A 16963-nucleotide genomic window follows, 5' to 3' on the forward strand; every position below is an offset into this window, starting at 1 on the left:
GCTTCTAATGGCCAGGCATTACTCTGAGAGATAAAGAATGAATAAAAGAGTCGGGCGCCTGGGTGGCTCAGTTAAGCGTCCGGCTTTGGCTCAGGTCATTATCTCACCACTCATGAATTCAAGCCCCCCATCAGGCTCTCTGCCGTCAGCACAGAGCTCCTTTCAGATCCTCTGTCCCCCTCTCTCTTTGCCTCTCCCCGCGTTTGCATGCACTCTCCTTCTCTCTCAAAAATAAAATTAAACATAATACATACATACATACAAACATAAATAGTCTTTGAGCTCCAGTTCAAAAATGACTGCAGCTGGGTCCCAGGTTTCAGGGTTGCTAGAACGATCCAGGGCACAGCTACAGGAATCCATGTCAAGTAGCACCCACAGCAGGGAGAGCTCCACTCACTACTTTATAGCACTCTCATACGTAAAAGTGAGCATGCTGAACATCTTCCTGAAGTTGATCACGGAGAGCTCGAGAGATCCGAGTTCATCACCTACCCACAACTCCGCATCAAGTCCAAGTCCTTTTCCAGGGGGAGTTCTTTTCCAAGTCCTACTCCAGGGGAGTATGATTACTCTATCCTTTAACCCTCATGTGAATCCACTCCCGACTGGCTATGAGGATGAATAAAGAGAACCTGGACCACTACCCAGCAGGGACCTCAGCAGCGGTTTGGACCATGACTCCACACATGGACCAGAAGTATACGGGACATTAAGTGCACCTTCCTTACTTGCCTCAAATGATGACCAGTATACTGATCTTCCATCCCTTTGGTTATGGCAGGATATAACTTAAATAAATAACTTAGATTAGTCCACAAACAAACAAGAGAGTCTTTGCTTTCCAGTCTTAAGAGAAAAAAAGACAACAAAGCTGTTTTGGAAACACCTAAGAGAAAGACCTAACTCAGCCTAAATAGGTTGGGGAAAGCTTGGTGAGGCAGGAAAGGGGGACAAGATAGCATTTGTGTTGGGTCATGAAAGCTGAGTAGGAGTTATCCAAATGAGTAGGTTGTATGTGTTGTCAAAAAGGTGATAGGTATATTCTAGGCAGAATACACACAACGTACTGATGTCTCAACTTTAAAAAACATTCAAACACTTTTGAAGAATTGCAAATAGTTCAGCATGACAGAATCATGTGAGGCAGGAAACAGAAGATGAAAGCAAAAAGCAAGCAAGGTCCAAATCACTAAGGTCCTTATTTCCTAAATTTGGTAGTATGGATTTTAATCTGAAAGCCTGCACGGCAGAAGAACACTACAATCTGTCTACAAAACAAGAAAGGGTTTAGAGGGATTATATCCATTCTCAGATTCAAAGAAATTATTTACAATGCTTACACCAAAGTCCACATACTAATGATAATCCGAACCAAGGTAGTAACTGGCAAGGAAAAATAGATGAAAGACATAGAAGATTTGGTAAATGACTGGGGGCAGGGTGGTACATAAGGGTAATTAGAGGGTGGAGTTAAGACTTGGGGCATCTCCAACTGACTGGCAGGCATGGATCATAGGAGGAAGAGAAGCAACTTCAGAAAGAGTGATATATCTAATTTTTTACCTGAACTTTATATATCTTAAGACAACCACATAATGTGTCACAGTTGGAGGGTAATCTGTGCTAAAGAGACAGAGATCTGCTAGTTATCAAAATAAAGTCAATAGGCGCCTGGGTGGCGCAGTCGGTTAAGCATCCGACTTCAGCTCAGGTCACGATCTCGCGGTCCGTGAGTTCGAGCCCTGTGTCAGGCTCTGTGCTGACAGCTCGGAGCCTGGAGCCTGGAGCCTGCTTCGGATTCTGTGTCTCCCTCTCTCTCTGACCCACCCCCGTTCACGCTCTGTCTCTCTCTGTCTCAAAAAAAAAATAAAAACGTTAAAAAAAATAAATAAATAAATAAAGTCAATAGTTGAAGTCATCAGAGATAAGACCATTTAAGAGCAGGTAGAGGCAGAAGAGAGAAGACTGTGCGTCACTGGTCAACATTGGTCAAAGACAGAAAACTGCACCAAGGAAAGACTGGCCAACATACATGGAAATAAGGAGACCACAGTGTCACAGAAGCATAAGAGAATTTCAAAGAGAAATGTCAACATGTCAAATGATGACACGGATTCCATTAGATTTCACCACAAAGCGATCAATGGTGGCCAAATTCAGGGACTTGGACTGCTAGACTTCAATATATTGGGGAGGGAGGAGGAGCAAATAATAAGGAGGTGGAGAAAATTAATATAGGTAACTTTTCCAGAAACTTAAAGGAAATAATTACAGATGAAACTGAAGAGGAATCTAGAGTGAGAGTGTATTTAAAGGAATTTTTTTTAAACCCTAATAAGTTAGTGCCCATTCAAAGTAAAACAGGACCAACCAAATGTTATGGACTGAATGCATTCCCCCAAAATTCACATGTTGGAGCCCTCACTCCCAGGACCCTCAGAATTGGAGATAAGGTTTTTAAAGAAGTGATTAAGTTAAAATGAGGTCATTAGAGTAGAGCCCTAATCTAATGCAAGTGATGTCCTAATAAGAAAGAGATACCAGAGATTCTAGTGCACAAAGCAGGTGGTTACCTCTAAGTCAAGGAGAGAGCCTCAGAGGAAATCACTCCTGCTGGAACCCTGATCTTGGCCTTTCAGCTTCGAGAACTGTGAGAAAATAATTTTCCATTGTTTAAGCCACTCAGCCTGTGGTACTGTTACAGCAGCCCTGGAAAAACAACATAATACACCAAGGAAACACTGTCCCTGAGGAGAAAAAACTCAGAGCACAGGAGAGATGACCAGATAGAAGTAGACATGTTTGCGAGTGCAAGAGGACAAAAAACAGTAACCAATGCCACCAATGTATTTCATTTCCTCTGTCATGTAAATATTTTTTAGTGTTTATTCACTTTTTGAGAGACAGAGACAGAGTGTGAGCAGAGCAGGGGCAGAGAGAGAGAGAGCCGAGCAGGCTCCAGACTCCGAGCTGTCAGCACAGAGCCTGACGTGGGGCTTCAACTCACAGACCGCGAGATCATGACCTGAGCCAAAATCAGATGTGTAACCGACTGCGCCACCCCAGTGCCCCCCTCTGTCATGCAGAAGTGACATTATCCAGGAAAGAATAAGGAGGGAATGTGGTGGGTTCATAACCACCATAGGAAACAGCAGTTTCTAGAGAAACATAGAATTATTGGACTGCTTGCCCATCACTCAGTAAATGTTTGTTGTGGAATGGATTCCTAGCTCTCATTCACGAAAGCTTTAGTTCCATTTTAAAATGGCAATAAATAGCAAAAGAAAAGCGTTCGAGTAAGTCTGAACCCGGGTTATGAACATCAGGCAAGTTACTTACCACTGCCAGGTCTGTTTCTTCAACCAGATGAATCAGACTCAATAAGCAGCAAAGGATTACCTCAGATCAAAATAAATGCTCTAATTTTACATAGCTTTACCCATGACCTCAGTCTTCCAACTCTTCCCAACCAAAGTAGGGTGTCTCAAGTTTTAACATAAATTCCTATCATCTGGAAAGCTTGTTAAGATGCAGGTTCTGATTCATTAGGTTTAGGGTTAAGCTTAAGCTTGGGCATTCTGAGCAAACACTGACGTGATGCCATACATCATACTCAGAGTAGGAACGGTGCAGAACACTGATCCAACTCAAGCTCTACAAAGCTTATAATTGTGGGCTTATCTGTCATCAGCCTGATATTTAGAAAACAAAAACAAAGATGTTCCAGACTCACACCTGCACTAAGTATGTCTTGCCATTCCCTAAAACACTCTGAAATTAACTTGATGATAGTCATCATTTGGTACAGATAGGATTAGCACAGAAATGAATAATACTGGAATCAGTAACACCATATTAGGAGAAGCAAGATTAAATACCAATGCACAGAAAATGGGGAAGGGGATTAAGAGGTACAAATTCCCAGTTATAAAGTAAGTCACAGAGATGAAAAGTACAGTGCAGGAAATATAGTCAATAATACTGTAACAACACTGTATATTGACAGTAACGACACTTATCATGGGGAGCACAGCATAAGGTATAGAAGTGTTGAATCAGCATGAACTGATCAGAACACCACATGAACGAATGTAACACTGTATGTCAACGATACTTCAACAAGAACAATATAAATACACACCATGCACACATATATGCACATACACACAACACAATGGTCAAAATCCATCTAACCATGTTATCTTTCTCAAAACATGAATATTTTTATTTCTAGAAAAACATTTAGCTCTAGACAAGTCTGTATATTCTAACTGCCACATGCCTACAAGGGTTCTTTTGCATTCTGGATTCTGAATACTAACATTCAATGTCATAAAATTTAAAGATTTTTATACTAATTACCAAATAATCTTCATGCATTTGTTTAGAACCTCCAATCCTATTACCACAACTAAATTCATCTGTGATGAGAATTTTCTTTTGCTTCAGGAAGCGTAACTAGGACAAAGACAGCCCAGCTGACCTAGGGCTATAATATATGGCCACAAACCATTGCTCTAATTAAACTGTTTCTACTATTCCCTGTACTAGGTTATAGGAGGGAAAAAATTCCACAATCGTATCACAACCAACAAGGATTTTCATTCTAATTTCATAGCAATCTTCAGTGATGCAAGATAGAAGAAAAGGTGTCATGCAATGGAAGCCTTACAGTCACTCTACCCTTAACCTGAAGCCTCTATACTGAAAAGAGAAGTTTAAAATAACGTTAAAACGGAGGCATGAACTCTCTAACCAACACACACACCAAAAAAAAAAAAAAAAAAAAAAAAAAAAAAAGAAAGAAAGAAAGAGAAAAATAATTAGGGCTGTAAACTGCTCTTTCTTACCCTATACTGAAGAATAACCAGTTCTCAAAAGCACTACAGCACTACAAACGAGCTCGCTCACACTCGGGTGGGGAGAAGGTATGTCCATTGCAATCTTGTCACCTGCAGGCAATTTACCACTCCTACCTAATTTACTCAAATCACTTTCAACTAATAATACTTCCCTCATTCACCACTATGTAACAACAGAATAAAAAAGAATGACAAATGCAATGGGCCTCAAAATAGTTTTGCTGAATCACAAATACCCTCAATATAAAGCTGCAGAAGTCGCTGAGCTTGAGCATTGGCGGCCATACCTCAGCAAGCGGCTCCTCGGAAAATGTGTTAACTTCCTGCACCTGTTCATTAAAGGCAAGGAAGGGTCTAATGTTTAATTAGAGCTTTCACAGCATTGCTATTAGCAGCAATGTGCTGTGTGCACTAACAATATACAGTGGCTTTCTACTAAAACTGACCACGTTCTCTCAAAATGGGCATCACCTATGCCCCAAGGGCAAATACACCACCCTGGCCCGCAACCGCAGCCACAATGGGCACCCTATGCTCTCCTCATCTTGGCACCCAGCCCGTCTTCCTGCACCCCCATTCCTCCTCGACCAAGCCTTCCCCTCCCAGGGCTGACTCGGCCAGGCCCCAGCTGCAAGTAGTTCCTAGGGTTACGCAGAGAGCCAAGCCTGCAGGCCGCTCTCGCCGCGTTTCTGCTCTCTCCTCTCCGACTAGCCCAACGTTCTTCCCTCGCCTCTCCCATCTCCGCTGCCCAGCCCACTCCTCCCTTCCACTCGCGCGCTCTGTAGCTCTCAGGCCTCACCGTTTGGTTCGGTCCGGAATACCCCGGCTCTCCCGCTTCCAGTCCCCAACACGAAGCGAAGTCGGTTGGTCCCGCGCCTCACGCTTCCAGTCCACACGCCGCCGCCTACTGATGCCGAAAGCGGCTTCTAGGAACGCGCCATGTTCAGCGTCGCGGCTCCAAACGACGCGGACGCAGGAATACTGCGTCACAGACACCCGGAACGCGTGGAATTGGCAAAGTGAGAAGGCGATAGGAGAACTGCACAAGAGGAGGGAGGTGCTTCCCCTTCGAAACTGAAGGCGCCGGGGGGCTAAAGCAGCTATCTGCGCTTGCGCATTACAGAGCGTGGTGCCTGGAGTCAGCCGGATTTGTAACCATGGAAACGTTAACCCCGCGTAGCCCAATTCCCAGGACAAATCGCTGTCTCCTGGTTTGATTGAAGCCTGCTTGAATCGGAACCATTTTCCCTTCCCCGTTCCGGATATCGGTTCTAAACTGCATTGTTTTCCGAGTGCGTCTCAGCGTAAATGAGTTATTAAAATAATCTTACTCCCATTGGTCAAACCTCCCGTGAATATTTTTTTTCAAGTCCTAAATTTGCTGGGCGCTCTACTCCAGAACGATAGCAGGAGTGGAAGTATAGTTCTGCCTGCCTCTGCTACTAGCTAGTGACCTAAGTTTTCTTTACTTTTTTTAAAGTTTTTATTTTTATTTATTTTTTGAGAGAGAGAGAGAGAGGAAGACAAAATCCCAAGTAGGCTCCGCACTGTTCAGCAGAGCCGGATCCCAGACTCCCAACTCAGGGACGGTGAACCAAAATCAAGGGGGCACCTAGGCGCCCCCTCTAAGGTTTCCTTAGAAAGAGAAGTTGTAAAGACATGGTTGAGGGTTCATAAACATTAATAATAAAAAATAATAGTAAACATTTACTGAACATTTAGAATGTGCCAGGTACAATTCTAAAATCTTAACATGATCATGTATTTTAATCCTCAAAACAATCTGTGAGGTGCTATTATGCTACTGTTATAGGTGAAGAAACTGAAGCACAGAGAAGTCAGGTAATCTGCCTAAAGTCACACAGCTAGTAAGGGACATTGTTAGGATTTGAATCAATCATAAGACCTACATTACAAGGATGTTCACATTAGGGCTGTTTTTAAAGTAAAAATACAGTATTATCTAAATAACCACCAAGAAAGGAATGCCTAATCATGATACATGCATATATAATAAATTACAAATTGGCCAATATAAATTATGTTGCCATGTTTTTGTTGCATGCTAACACATTCACAATGCATTGGGAAAAGAGTGGTTTACAAAAAATTAGGTTAAGTATAGCCCCATTTTTATATGGGGCCAAAAATAAAATAAATAAATATATGCCAAAATGTTAACAAGGTTTGTCACTAGTTGAATGGGAATGTGGACATGTTTCATTTATTTATTTGTTTTGCTTGATTGTATCTGCTGATTTTACTTAAGGTAATACTTGTCAAGTTATAAATGTGCATAGAATCACATGGATCTTGTTAAAATACAGATCCTGATTCAGTTGGTTTGAGGTGAGTCTTCATTTCTAATGAGTTTCCAGTTAATGCCAATGCTACTGGTCCAAAGATCACACAATGAATAACAAGTTTATTAGGAATATGCAATAAATATGTGTGTGTATGTGTATAAATATACATATGAAACCTAATTTGAATTAAAATGAAGAAATTGCTTTAGAAGAATAGATCTTTTCTGGGGAGCCTGGACAGCTCAGTCAGATAACCATTTGACTTCAGCTCAGGTCATGATCTTGAAGTTTGTGAGTTCGAGTCCTGCACTGGGCTGTCTGCTGTCACCATAGAGCCCCCTCCCCCCCACCCCACCAGCCCTTTCCCTAATCACACCTTCTCTCAAAAATAAACATTTTTAAAAATTTTTTTAAATTATACATATATATATATATGAAATGGGATAATGGATCCTTTGGAAATTTAATAAAAGGTATAACTTAGAAAAATGCACACATACAAATTTTGCCTACAACTCCCGGACTCCCAATAAAATGCACTTGGGAAGTCCTAGCTTCAACTGTTATGAATGTAAAACCTACTCACATACTATGTACAAGAGAAATATGTACACCTAGATAAGTAACCTCATATTACTGCATTTCATTGCTATGTCCTTATATTCTCAGATTCTTTAGAGGAAAGGGCAAACAAATAATTAAATCATCATTGGGTCTGTTCAGAATATATTTGAAATATAAATATAAATTCAGTGTTTTCCCCCCTAAATACCTGAGAACTGAAGAGAAAGAAGAAAGTTGAGGAAGCAAATGCTAAATTAAAGAAACACCGGCTTACTCACCTCTCAATCTCAAGTAGTTTCCAAGATGCAAATAAGTGTAACAACAATGCAACTCATTTTGCATCAATAATTACAACTAACTACTACCAAATATTTCCTATGTGCCAGTTCTAAGTGTCTTTTAAGTGTCTGACATTGAACTGTAGACATTTCACATAATTTATTTTATTGATTTTCATCCTACCCTATATGGAGAGTATTCTTTTCCTTATTTTACAGATTAGATGATGGGAATTTGTCATTTGTCTAGGTTCAAATTCTGGAGGAACCCAGAATCAAATTTAGATATATGAGTTATAGTTGGTAGGATAAAAGGATATCCACATCCTAATAACCCAAAACTTGTGCATATATTAGTTTTCATGGCAAAAGGTACTTTGCAGATATGGCTAAATTAAGAATCTTGAGATGGAAAGATTATTTTGCATTATCCTGTGGGCCTAATGTAGTCATAATGGTGCTTTATAAGAGGGAGGGAGGAGTGTCAGGGAGAGATGTGACTATGGAAGCAGAGTTGGGAGTGATATGAAGCCATGAGTAAAGGAATACAGGCAGTCTAGAGAAGCTGGAAAAGTCAAAGAAACAGATTCTCCCTTGCAGCCTGTGGAAGAAACTCAGTCCTGCAGAGGATTTCAGACTTCTGACCTTCAGAATTCTAACATAATGAATTTGTGTTGTTTTAAACTAGTTTGTGGCAATTTTTTACAGCAGCAATAGAAAACTACCACATGGGGGCGCCTGGGTGTCTCAGTCAGTTAAGTAGTTAAGCCCCTGACTTTTGGCTCAGGTCGTGATCTCACAGCTAGGCTCCTGAGCTGGAGCCCCACATTGGGCCCTGCACTGACTGCTCAGAGCCTGGAACCTGCTTCAGATTCTGTGTCTCCCTCGCTCTCTGCCCCTCCCCCGCTCACACTTTGTCTCTGTCTCTCAAAAATAAACAAACATTAAAAATTTTTAAAAATGGGGCAGCTGGGTGGCTCAGTTGGTTAAGGGTCCACCTTCGGCTCAGGTCACGATCTCACGGTTCGTGGGTATGAGGCCCATGTCAGGCTCTGTGCTGACAGCTTGGAGCCTGGAGCCTGCTTCGGATTCTGGGTCTCCCTCTCTCTCTGCCCCTCACCTGCTCATACTCTGTCTCTGTCTCTCAAATAAACCTTAAAAAAAAAATTCAAAAATAAATAAACGTTAAAAATTAAAAAAAAAAAAAAAAAAATGAGGCGCCTGAGTGGCTCAGTCGGTTAATCGGCATACTTCAGCCCAGGACATGATCTCAGTTTGTGAGTTCCAGTCCCATATCAGGCTCTGTGTTGACCGCTCGGAGCCTGGAGCCTGCTTCAGATTCTGTTTCCCTCTCTCTCTGCCTCTTCCCTGCTCATGGTCTCTCTCTCTCTCAAAAATAAATAAACATTAAGAAATAAATAAATAAAAATTTAAAAGAAAACTAACACATGTTCCAAGTCATAGGCTTTCCAGTGTGCTACATTTGAGCTAATAACGCAACTTGTGTGAAATTAGGTCTTGGGAACTCTGTTATTTTAAGATAGCTCTCATTACATGCTTATCAAAAAACTCATCAATGCTAACCAGGTTAGGAAAATAAGTCTTCGGGAAACTAATTGATCTGCCCTTGGTAATAATATTAATATTTGTAGTAATATTAAGATTCAGTTTTATGAGTTTTTAAAAACTTGAAACAATATAAATGTCTTTTTCTTAATTTTTTTAAGTTTATTTTTTATTTTGAGAGATAGTAAGAGTGGGGGAGGGGCAGAGAGAGAGGGAGACACAGAATATATATAAATATATGTATATATATATTTGACGATCAAAAAAAATAAAATCTTGCCATTTGCAACAATGTGGATGGAACTAGAATGTATTATGCTAAGTGAAATAAGTCACAAATATCATATGATTTCACTCACACGTGGAATTTAAGAAACAAAACAGATGAACATCCAGGGGAAGGGAAGGAAAAATAAAATAAGATAAAGACAGAGATGGAGGCAAACCATAAGAGATTCTTAACTATAGAGAACAAACTGAGGTTGCTGGAGGGGTGTTGGGGGGATGGGATAAATGGGTGATGGGCGTTAAAGTCACTTGTTGGGATGAGCTTTGGGTGTTACAGGTAAGTCATGAATCACTAAATTCTACTCCTGAAACCATTATTACACTATATATTAACTAACTTGGATCTAAATAAAATTAAACAAAGAAAAATAATAAATAAATTTCTAGTTTGGAAAAGGAAATGTAAGAACATCTTCTACCTATAGTTCTTTTTTCAGTGAAATGGGCATTTTTTTCCTACTGGTAAGAACAAAAACTGATTCAATTGTTTTAGAAAATAATTTGTTGGGGCCCTTAAGTGACTCAGTTGAGCATCTAACCCTTTTTTTTTTTAATGTTTATTTATTTATTTTTTTAATTTATTTATTGAGAGAGAGCGAGCACACATGTGGGGGTGGGGAGAGGAGAGGGAGAGAGAATCCCAAGCAGGCTCCATGCTGTCAGCTCAGAGCCTGATGCAGGGCTTGAACTCACAAACCATGAGATCATGGCCTGAACCAAAATCAAGAGGCGGGTGCTCAACTAACTGAGCCACCCAGGCACCCCAAGACTGTTTGACTCTTGATTTTGGCTCAGGTCATATCCCAGGGTTGTGGGATCGAACCCCGCATTGGGCTCCGTGCAGAGCATGGAGCCTGGTTAAGATTCTCTCTCTTCCTCTGTCCCTCTCTCCTGCTCACACGCACTCTCTCTATCTCAAATAAATAATAATAAGAAGAAAGTAATTTGTTAATGTATACCCAGAGATTTAAATGTCCATACAGTTTGACAAAATAATTCCATTCGTGGAAATCTGTAATAGGGAAATTATCAAAAGACAGAAAATATTTTTCACGTATGTACTAAAGTGTGCATGACTCTTTTTTTACAACAATGGTATGAGAATGATTTAGTAAACTCTTACACATTCACAAGAGGAAATCTTCCTCAGCATCTTTGGATACTGGTGATCAATACTGTACAACCTGGGAAAGTGCTTTTCATGTTACTGTATTTTATCAAAAAATAACAGTAAACTGTATTTCAATTATGTTATGTGTTGCTAAAACAACAGAAGAAAGCAGGGAATGTCAAAATGTTCAGAGGTTATCCTAGCATGGAGAGATTATAGGTAAATTTTTCATCTTCTTCCTAGTTTCTGTATCTTCCAAGATTTTTCCAAGTTAAATTTTTGGTTTTGTTATCTTGTTTACAATGTATTTTGTTTATCATGAATCTTAGATCAAATTGTTATTAAAAAGTAAAATTGATTTAGATTGTTGAAGTAAAATTATAAAAGTACAAAATTATAAAAATGTAAAAGTATATTAGATTGTTATTAAAAAGTAAAATTGTATTCGAGCGCCTGGGTGGCTCAGTCAGTTAAGTGTCTGACTTTGGCTCAGGTCATGATCTCATGGTTCGTGAGTGAGTTCAAGCCCTGTGTCAGGCTCTGTGCTGACAGCTCAGAGCCTGGGGCCGGCTTTGGATTCTTTGTCTACCTATCTCTGTGCATCTCTCCTGCTTGCGCTCTGTCTCTCAAAAATGAATAAACATTTAAAAAAAATTTTTTTTTAAGGAAAATTGGATTTAGAATGACTCAGTATGCTTTACTTCCCTGATCTCCCACAAGTGATGAGAGCAAATGACTCGAATGTTCACATTCAGCTGAAACTACAGACCAACAGAGCTCACAGATGCAGGCAGGTGTCCTGTTGTGGGATGGGCACAGGCTTCCACTTCCTCCTCTGCTGACTACCTGAAGGACCCCAAGCAAGTACCTTTAATCTCAGTGAGACTCAGGTTCTTCCTATGTAAAATAGGGTAATCATGCTTGCCCTAACAAACTTCCCAGGGTTTCACTGAAAATTAAATTGTGTGAAAAGCACTTCAAAATCCATAAAACAGAATATAAAAATATATAACTGTAGATCTTAAAATATATAACAGGCTCTATTATAATTCACAAGTAGAATTCTTAGTACGATAATAATTTATTTTTGTTATATTTGTAAAACTTCAAAAAACTTCATTTTGTAACATGATACATACTATTTTATGGGGAGGATATGAAAAAATTTATCTGACAGACACTTTGGGGAGAAACAATTATTAGATATTAGATATTCAGTGACAATGTTTAGACTCCTGCTGATAATAAACAGAGGCCATAATTGTGTTTCTTAATTACTTTTCTTAATTTAAGATAGCATTTATAATGATCTGAAAAAAAGTTAAGAGTATGTTTATAGAAGAATCTTGCCCATAATATTCAAGGTATATTAACTTCTTTCAGCCAAATTTCATTATACTTTTCTGTTAAGATTTAAACAGCCTAGTAGAAATTAAGACACTAGGTACTTTTTTGAAATTGTCCAGCTTTGTAAGGTAGAATTTTATTTACCATTGAGATTTGAATATTGGCACAATAATAACGTTCATTGATTGTTCTAATGAAATTGAACAATTGATATTATTAGATTTCAATTTGTTTTCTGTCCAAGCGAATTATACTCCTTTTTCATAAGAACACAGTAGATGTTAATGAATGTGTTAAAAGTGTGAAATTCAAACATTCTTAATGTTTTTACTTTTCTCTTTATTTTTTTTAATGTATATTATTTTTGAGAAAGACAGATTTCAAGTGGGGGAGGAGCACAGAAAGAAAGAGATAGAATCTCCAGGCTCCAAACTGTCTGCACAGAGCCCAAAGTGGGTCTGAAACTCAAGAACTGTGAGATCATGACCTGAATCAAAGCAGGCCGCTTAACTGACTGAGCCACCCTGGTGCTCCTATGACTTTTCAATACATTAAAAGTCTATAAGGAAATATATTTTACACAGGAAAATGCTTACCTTTTATTGTTATTCCTTATTGTATTCCCTGGCACATTTAAAATGTTATCATTTCAGGCATGCTGGTAAACTTAAGTAAGCCTCTTCTACCAAAGCAACTGCGATTATAATTCTTTTTCAACATTTTTAAATTTATCTTTGAGAGAGAGAGAGACACAGCACAAGCAGGGGAGGGGCAGAGAGAGAGACACACAGAATGTGTGCTGAGCTGTCAGCACAGAGCCGGATGTGGGGCTCGAACTCACAAACCATGAGATCATGACCTGAGATGAGGATGGACGCTCAACTAATTGAGCCACCCAGGCGCCTCGATTGTAATTCTTTTTCCAGTTATGACACATTATATCAAAAACAAAATAAAATAAAATAAAAATGGCAATGAATCCATTGTGCAACTCCAAATTGAAAAATATTTTTAATTAACAATGGAGATAAACATGAACCAGAAAAGCATAAGATTATATAATTCAAAGCCATTCGTGGCTGCAAAGATAACTCAAATACATTCCAGCATCAATTTCCAATTCTCATTTCTTTAATGCAGCTCATAACCCAGTGTCACACAACTTCCTAGGATTCATGGATCCATGGTGCAACCCATTTTGTCTCACTTCTGAATGCCGCCTTGAAACTAACAGAAAAAAAAAAAGATGATGTCATATGGCCATTTTATTTATGTAATTATGTAATAAGGGGACCCCTGTGCTTATGATGGTAGCCCTCCCCATCCTCTTTCATTTCTGTAGAAATTCCTCAACATACTTTATTTTATTGCAGAAAGCAATAAATCCTTACCTTTGGTGTACATCACACTTTCCTGGAGGGTTTGTTAAAAATGCATTTGCCAGGGCCCAATCCTATTCTGATCCAGAATGTTCAAGGTGGGGCTTGGAAATGTACATTTTCATTATGGGCTATATTAGTTTGCTTGGGCTGCCATAGAAAATACCACTAGAAAAGTTGGGGGGCTTAAAGAATAGAAATATAGGGGCACCTGGGTGGCTCAATCAGATGAGGGTCTGACTTCAACTCAGGTCATGATCTTGTGGTGTGAGTTCAAGCTCCACATGGGGCGATGCCATCAGCCTATCAGTGTGGAACCCACTTCTTCGGATCCTCTGTCCCCCTCTCTCCTCCTCCTCCCTTGCACTCTCTCCCTCCCTGCAAAAACAAAAATGTATTTTTCACAGTTCTGGAAGCCAGAAATCCAAGATCAAGGTGTCAGCACGGTTGGTTTCTCCTAAGGCCTCTCTCCTTGGCTTATAGATAGCCACCTTCTCCATGTGCACAGGTCATTTCTCTGTGCACACATGACCCTGGTATCTGTGTATACAGATGTGTATACAAACGTCTGTGTATACAGATGTGTATACAAACGTCCTTTTAAAAGGATACCAGTTGTTGGATTAGGGCCCAGCTTAGTGATCTCATTCCTGCTTGATCATCTCTTTGAAGGTCCTATCTCCAAATATAGATACATTCTGAGGTACGAGAGATTAGGGCTTTAACATATGAATTTTGGGAGGATACAATTCAGCCCATAACATGTGCCCTAGTGTTTCTGATGCAGGTGGTCGAAGATTCATATTTAGACAAACACTAATTTAGACTCTAGGCAAGGTAACTGTGCACAGTCACCTCCGTCCCTTTGTTTTCTGTGGCTTAAAAGATGTAGCCTCTTCTAGGAGGGTCTTGCTATTTTACGCCTAAAAAAATAGCATTTGGCTATCATTTGGTTTTCCATCCTTATGGTCTACCCTATTTACTCTTTAGCAAAAGCAAACGGGAGACTTCCTTTTTGCAGAATCCTAAACTATGAAAAGAGGGATTCCGTCTAGGACACAGACTCACCCATGAGTTTAATGCTAAACCACTTTTTTTTTTTCCAACTGGTAGAGCTATCTCCCCACTGCAAAATTTCAAGCTCTCCCTGGCCTATCCATATGAATTCTCCTAGCAAAACCTGCACCCCTCTTTCTTTCTAGCATACCATTGTAGTTACCTTCACAGTATCTCCTACCTTCAAGCTTTCCTCACTCACTGTCCTGCAGTTAGTTGTAGCAGAAACGGCCAGAGTGTGAGATGTACTGTGAGTCACTTTTAGATTTGTGCCCGAAGGTCTCTGATCAAATTATCCCCATCATGGGAGTCTCACCACACCATGCTATATAAAATAACCTCTCCCACCCACCCTGTTGATCTTTATCTAGCTCCTCTGCCTTGCTTTTTTCCCCCGCATGTTCATCACCACCTTCAGAATGTCTGTTTTCCCCCCACTAGAGGGTAAGCTCTGCTTTGTTTTGCTCACGGCTGTATCCCCAGAGTGCAGAACAGTAACCCAGGAAAATGAGCATGTCCTTCAGGTGATCTTGCATTTTTTTTGTGAAGTAAAAGGCAGGGCCTTCTGCTGAAAGGGAACTGGGGAGGTGGTAGGCAAGCGGGCCTGAGAAGAATTCAGGTTTGAAGGTCTTTTATGGAGAATGGGAGAGGATTAGAGGAAATTCAAAAGCACTGGCTGGGCAGGGTTCAAAACCCAGCTAAAAGTGGAGCCCATGAATATCTCCTACCTATGGTACTGTGTGATGTCCCACAATTCTCACAGCCTAGAGAGGAGGAGAAAATGCAAAATGGTTACTTTGATTCTACCAATACTCCTTGGCGTAACATTTTCGGCCATTTGCAGTAAGCCCCTATTTACATTTCCTATTAATTCCTCAGCTATACCACGTTTCTTTTTCTCCCTTAAACTCGTTTATATCTTCGCTTTGTGAGTACGGTTTCCTCTGAATTCCCAAATTTCCCCTTGCTAATTTTTGTCTTTCAAGACTCCACTCAAATATTGAATTTTGAAAATGTTCCTCACTGTGCTATGATACCTTTTTTTTACAAATACACAATCTTTGGAATACAGATGCATCTGTCATTTACTGTGTGAACTTGAGCAAGGTATTAATTTTCTTAAAGGTAAGCTTTTTTTTTTTTTTTAGCTTGTTAGAACAAGTTGGAGAGGAGCAGAGAGAGAGAATCCGCAGCAGGGCAGAACTGGATTCAGGGCTGTATCCCATTAACCCTGAGATCATGACCTGAGCCTACCGAAATCAAGAGTCAGGCACTTAATCGCCTGGCCCACCCAGGTGCCCCAAGATAATAAACATTTTTATCTTGCAGCGTCCTCATCTGTAAAATGGATATAATGATAAGACCTATTTCAGAGACTTGTTTGAAAAGATTAAATAATGTACCCAAAATATCTGGCATGTAATTGAACACCAAATGGTGTTATTATTGTAATAACTTGCATGTCTCCCTCTCTTGACAGAAGGTTCCCTAAAAGCAGAGATCACGTCGCTTTTTATTCCTAACAGTTGACGCAGTACCTGGAATAGTGTAGATTCTCCAGAACTGTGTAATAAATTAATCATTAATGAAATGTCATAAGTAGTTGAAGATGCTACTAAGGTTATGAGTTTTTTACTGAATTAGAATAACAGCAAAGAGAGGCCAACGCTGGGGAACGCACACGTGTTAATTTAGCAAGGAAGAGGCAGCGCTGGTAATTCAAACCGTTTCTTCAAGAAAATACAGTACACACAAAAAAACAAAAAACGTGGCCAAACAGACGTGGACTTTGTACGCATGGAGCTTACAGTCAGATACACCGTACTACAACAATACTCAATCCATACTTATTACATTTACAGCGTTTCGGACTTTCTGCCTCTCGCTCCCAATAGAATAGACTGAGAAGAGCGGTTTCCTGTATAAACTTTCAATCTCCAGCACCCAGTAGAGTCTAATAGTTGGAGCCCGATAAACATTTAGGTAATTAATGAATGGCACAAAAAGGGAGCAAAGCAACTAGACGCCGTAGCTCAACAAGAGATTTGTTAACATTCTCGGAGCTCCCCTCCACAACCCAAGAGGCGAACTCGCTCGCCCCAAGAGCAAGCTCCTTATGCCGAGATCTTAGGTTTCCCACCCCAGAATTTGCTGGGAAACAGGAGGGAGGCGCATGACGGAAAGACACCTTTTTTGGATTTCA

At 40.0% G+C, this 16963-nt stretch overlaps 2 protein-coding genes across 2 annotated transcripts in view; one reads left to right on the forward strand and one right to left on the reverse strand.

Moving 5' to 3' along the window:
• Positions 1–5845, reverse strand: part of IPO11 (importin 11) — a 196864-nt gene extending 191019 nt beyond the window's left edge. Inside the window, exon 1 of the mRNA XM_058731480.1 lies at positions 5665–5845. The gene's annotated coding sequence lies outside the window, so the exon portion shown is untranslated. The remainder of the gene's footprint in view (positions 1–5664) is intronic.
• LOC131517714 (cytochrome c oxidase subunit 6A1, mitochondrial-like) lies at positions 296–628 on the forward strand. The gene has a single exon (XM_058740257.1). The coding sequence runs from the start codon at positions 296–298 to the stop codon at positions 626–628; it is 333 nt and encodes a 110-aa protein (XP_058596240.1).
• Positions 5846–16963: the final 11118 nt, after the last annotated feature.

The sequence above is a fragment of the Neofelis nebulosa genome, chromosome 1 (assembly GCF_028018385.1).
Source record: "Neofelis nebulosa isolate mNeoNeb1 chromosome 1, mNeoNeb1.pri, whole genome shotgun sequence".
Classification (NCBI taxonomy): Eukaryota; Metazoa; Chordata; class Mammalia; order Carnivora; family Felidae; genus Neofelis; species Neofelis nebulosa.

Bases quoted from the DNA above. Each gene is read 5' to 3' on its own strand.
- LOC131517714 (XM_058740257.1), top strand. From the start codon at position 296: ATGACTGCAGCTGGGTCCCAGGTTTCAGGGTTGCTAGAACGATCCAGG.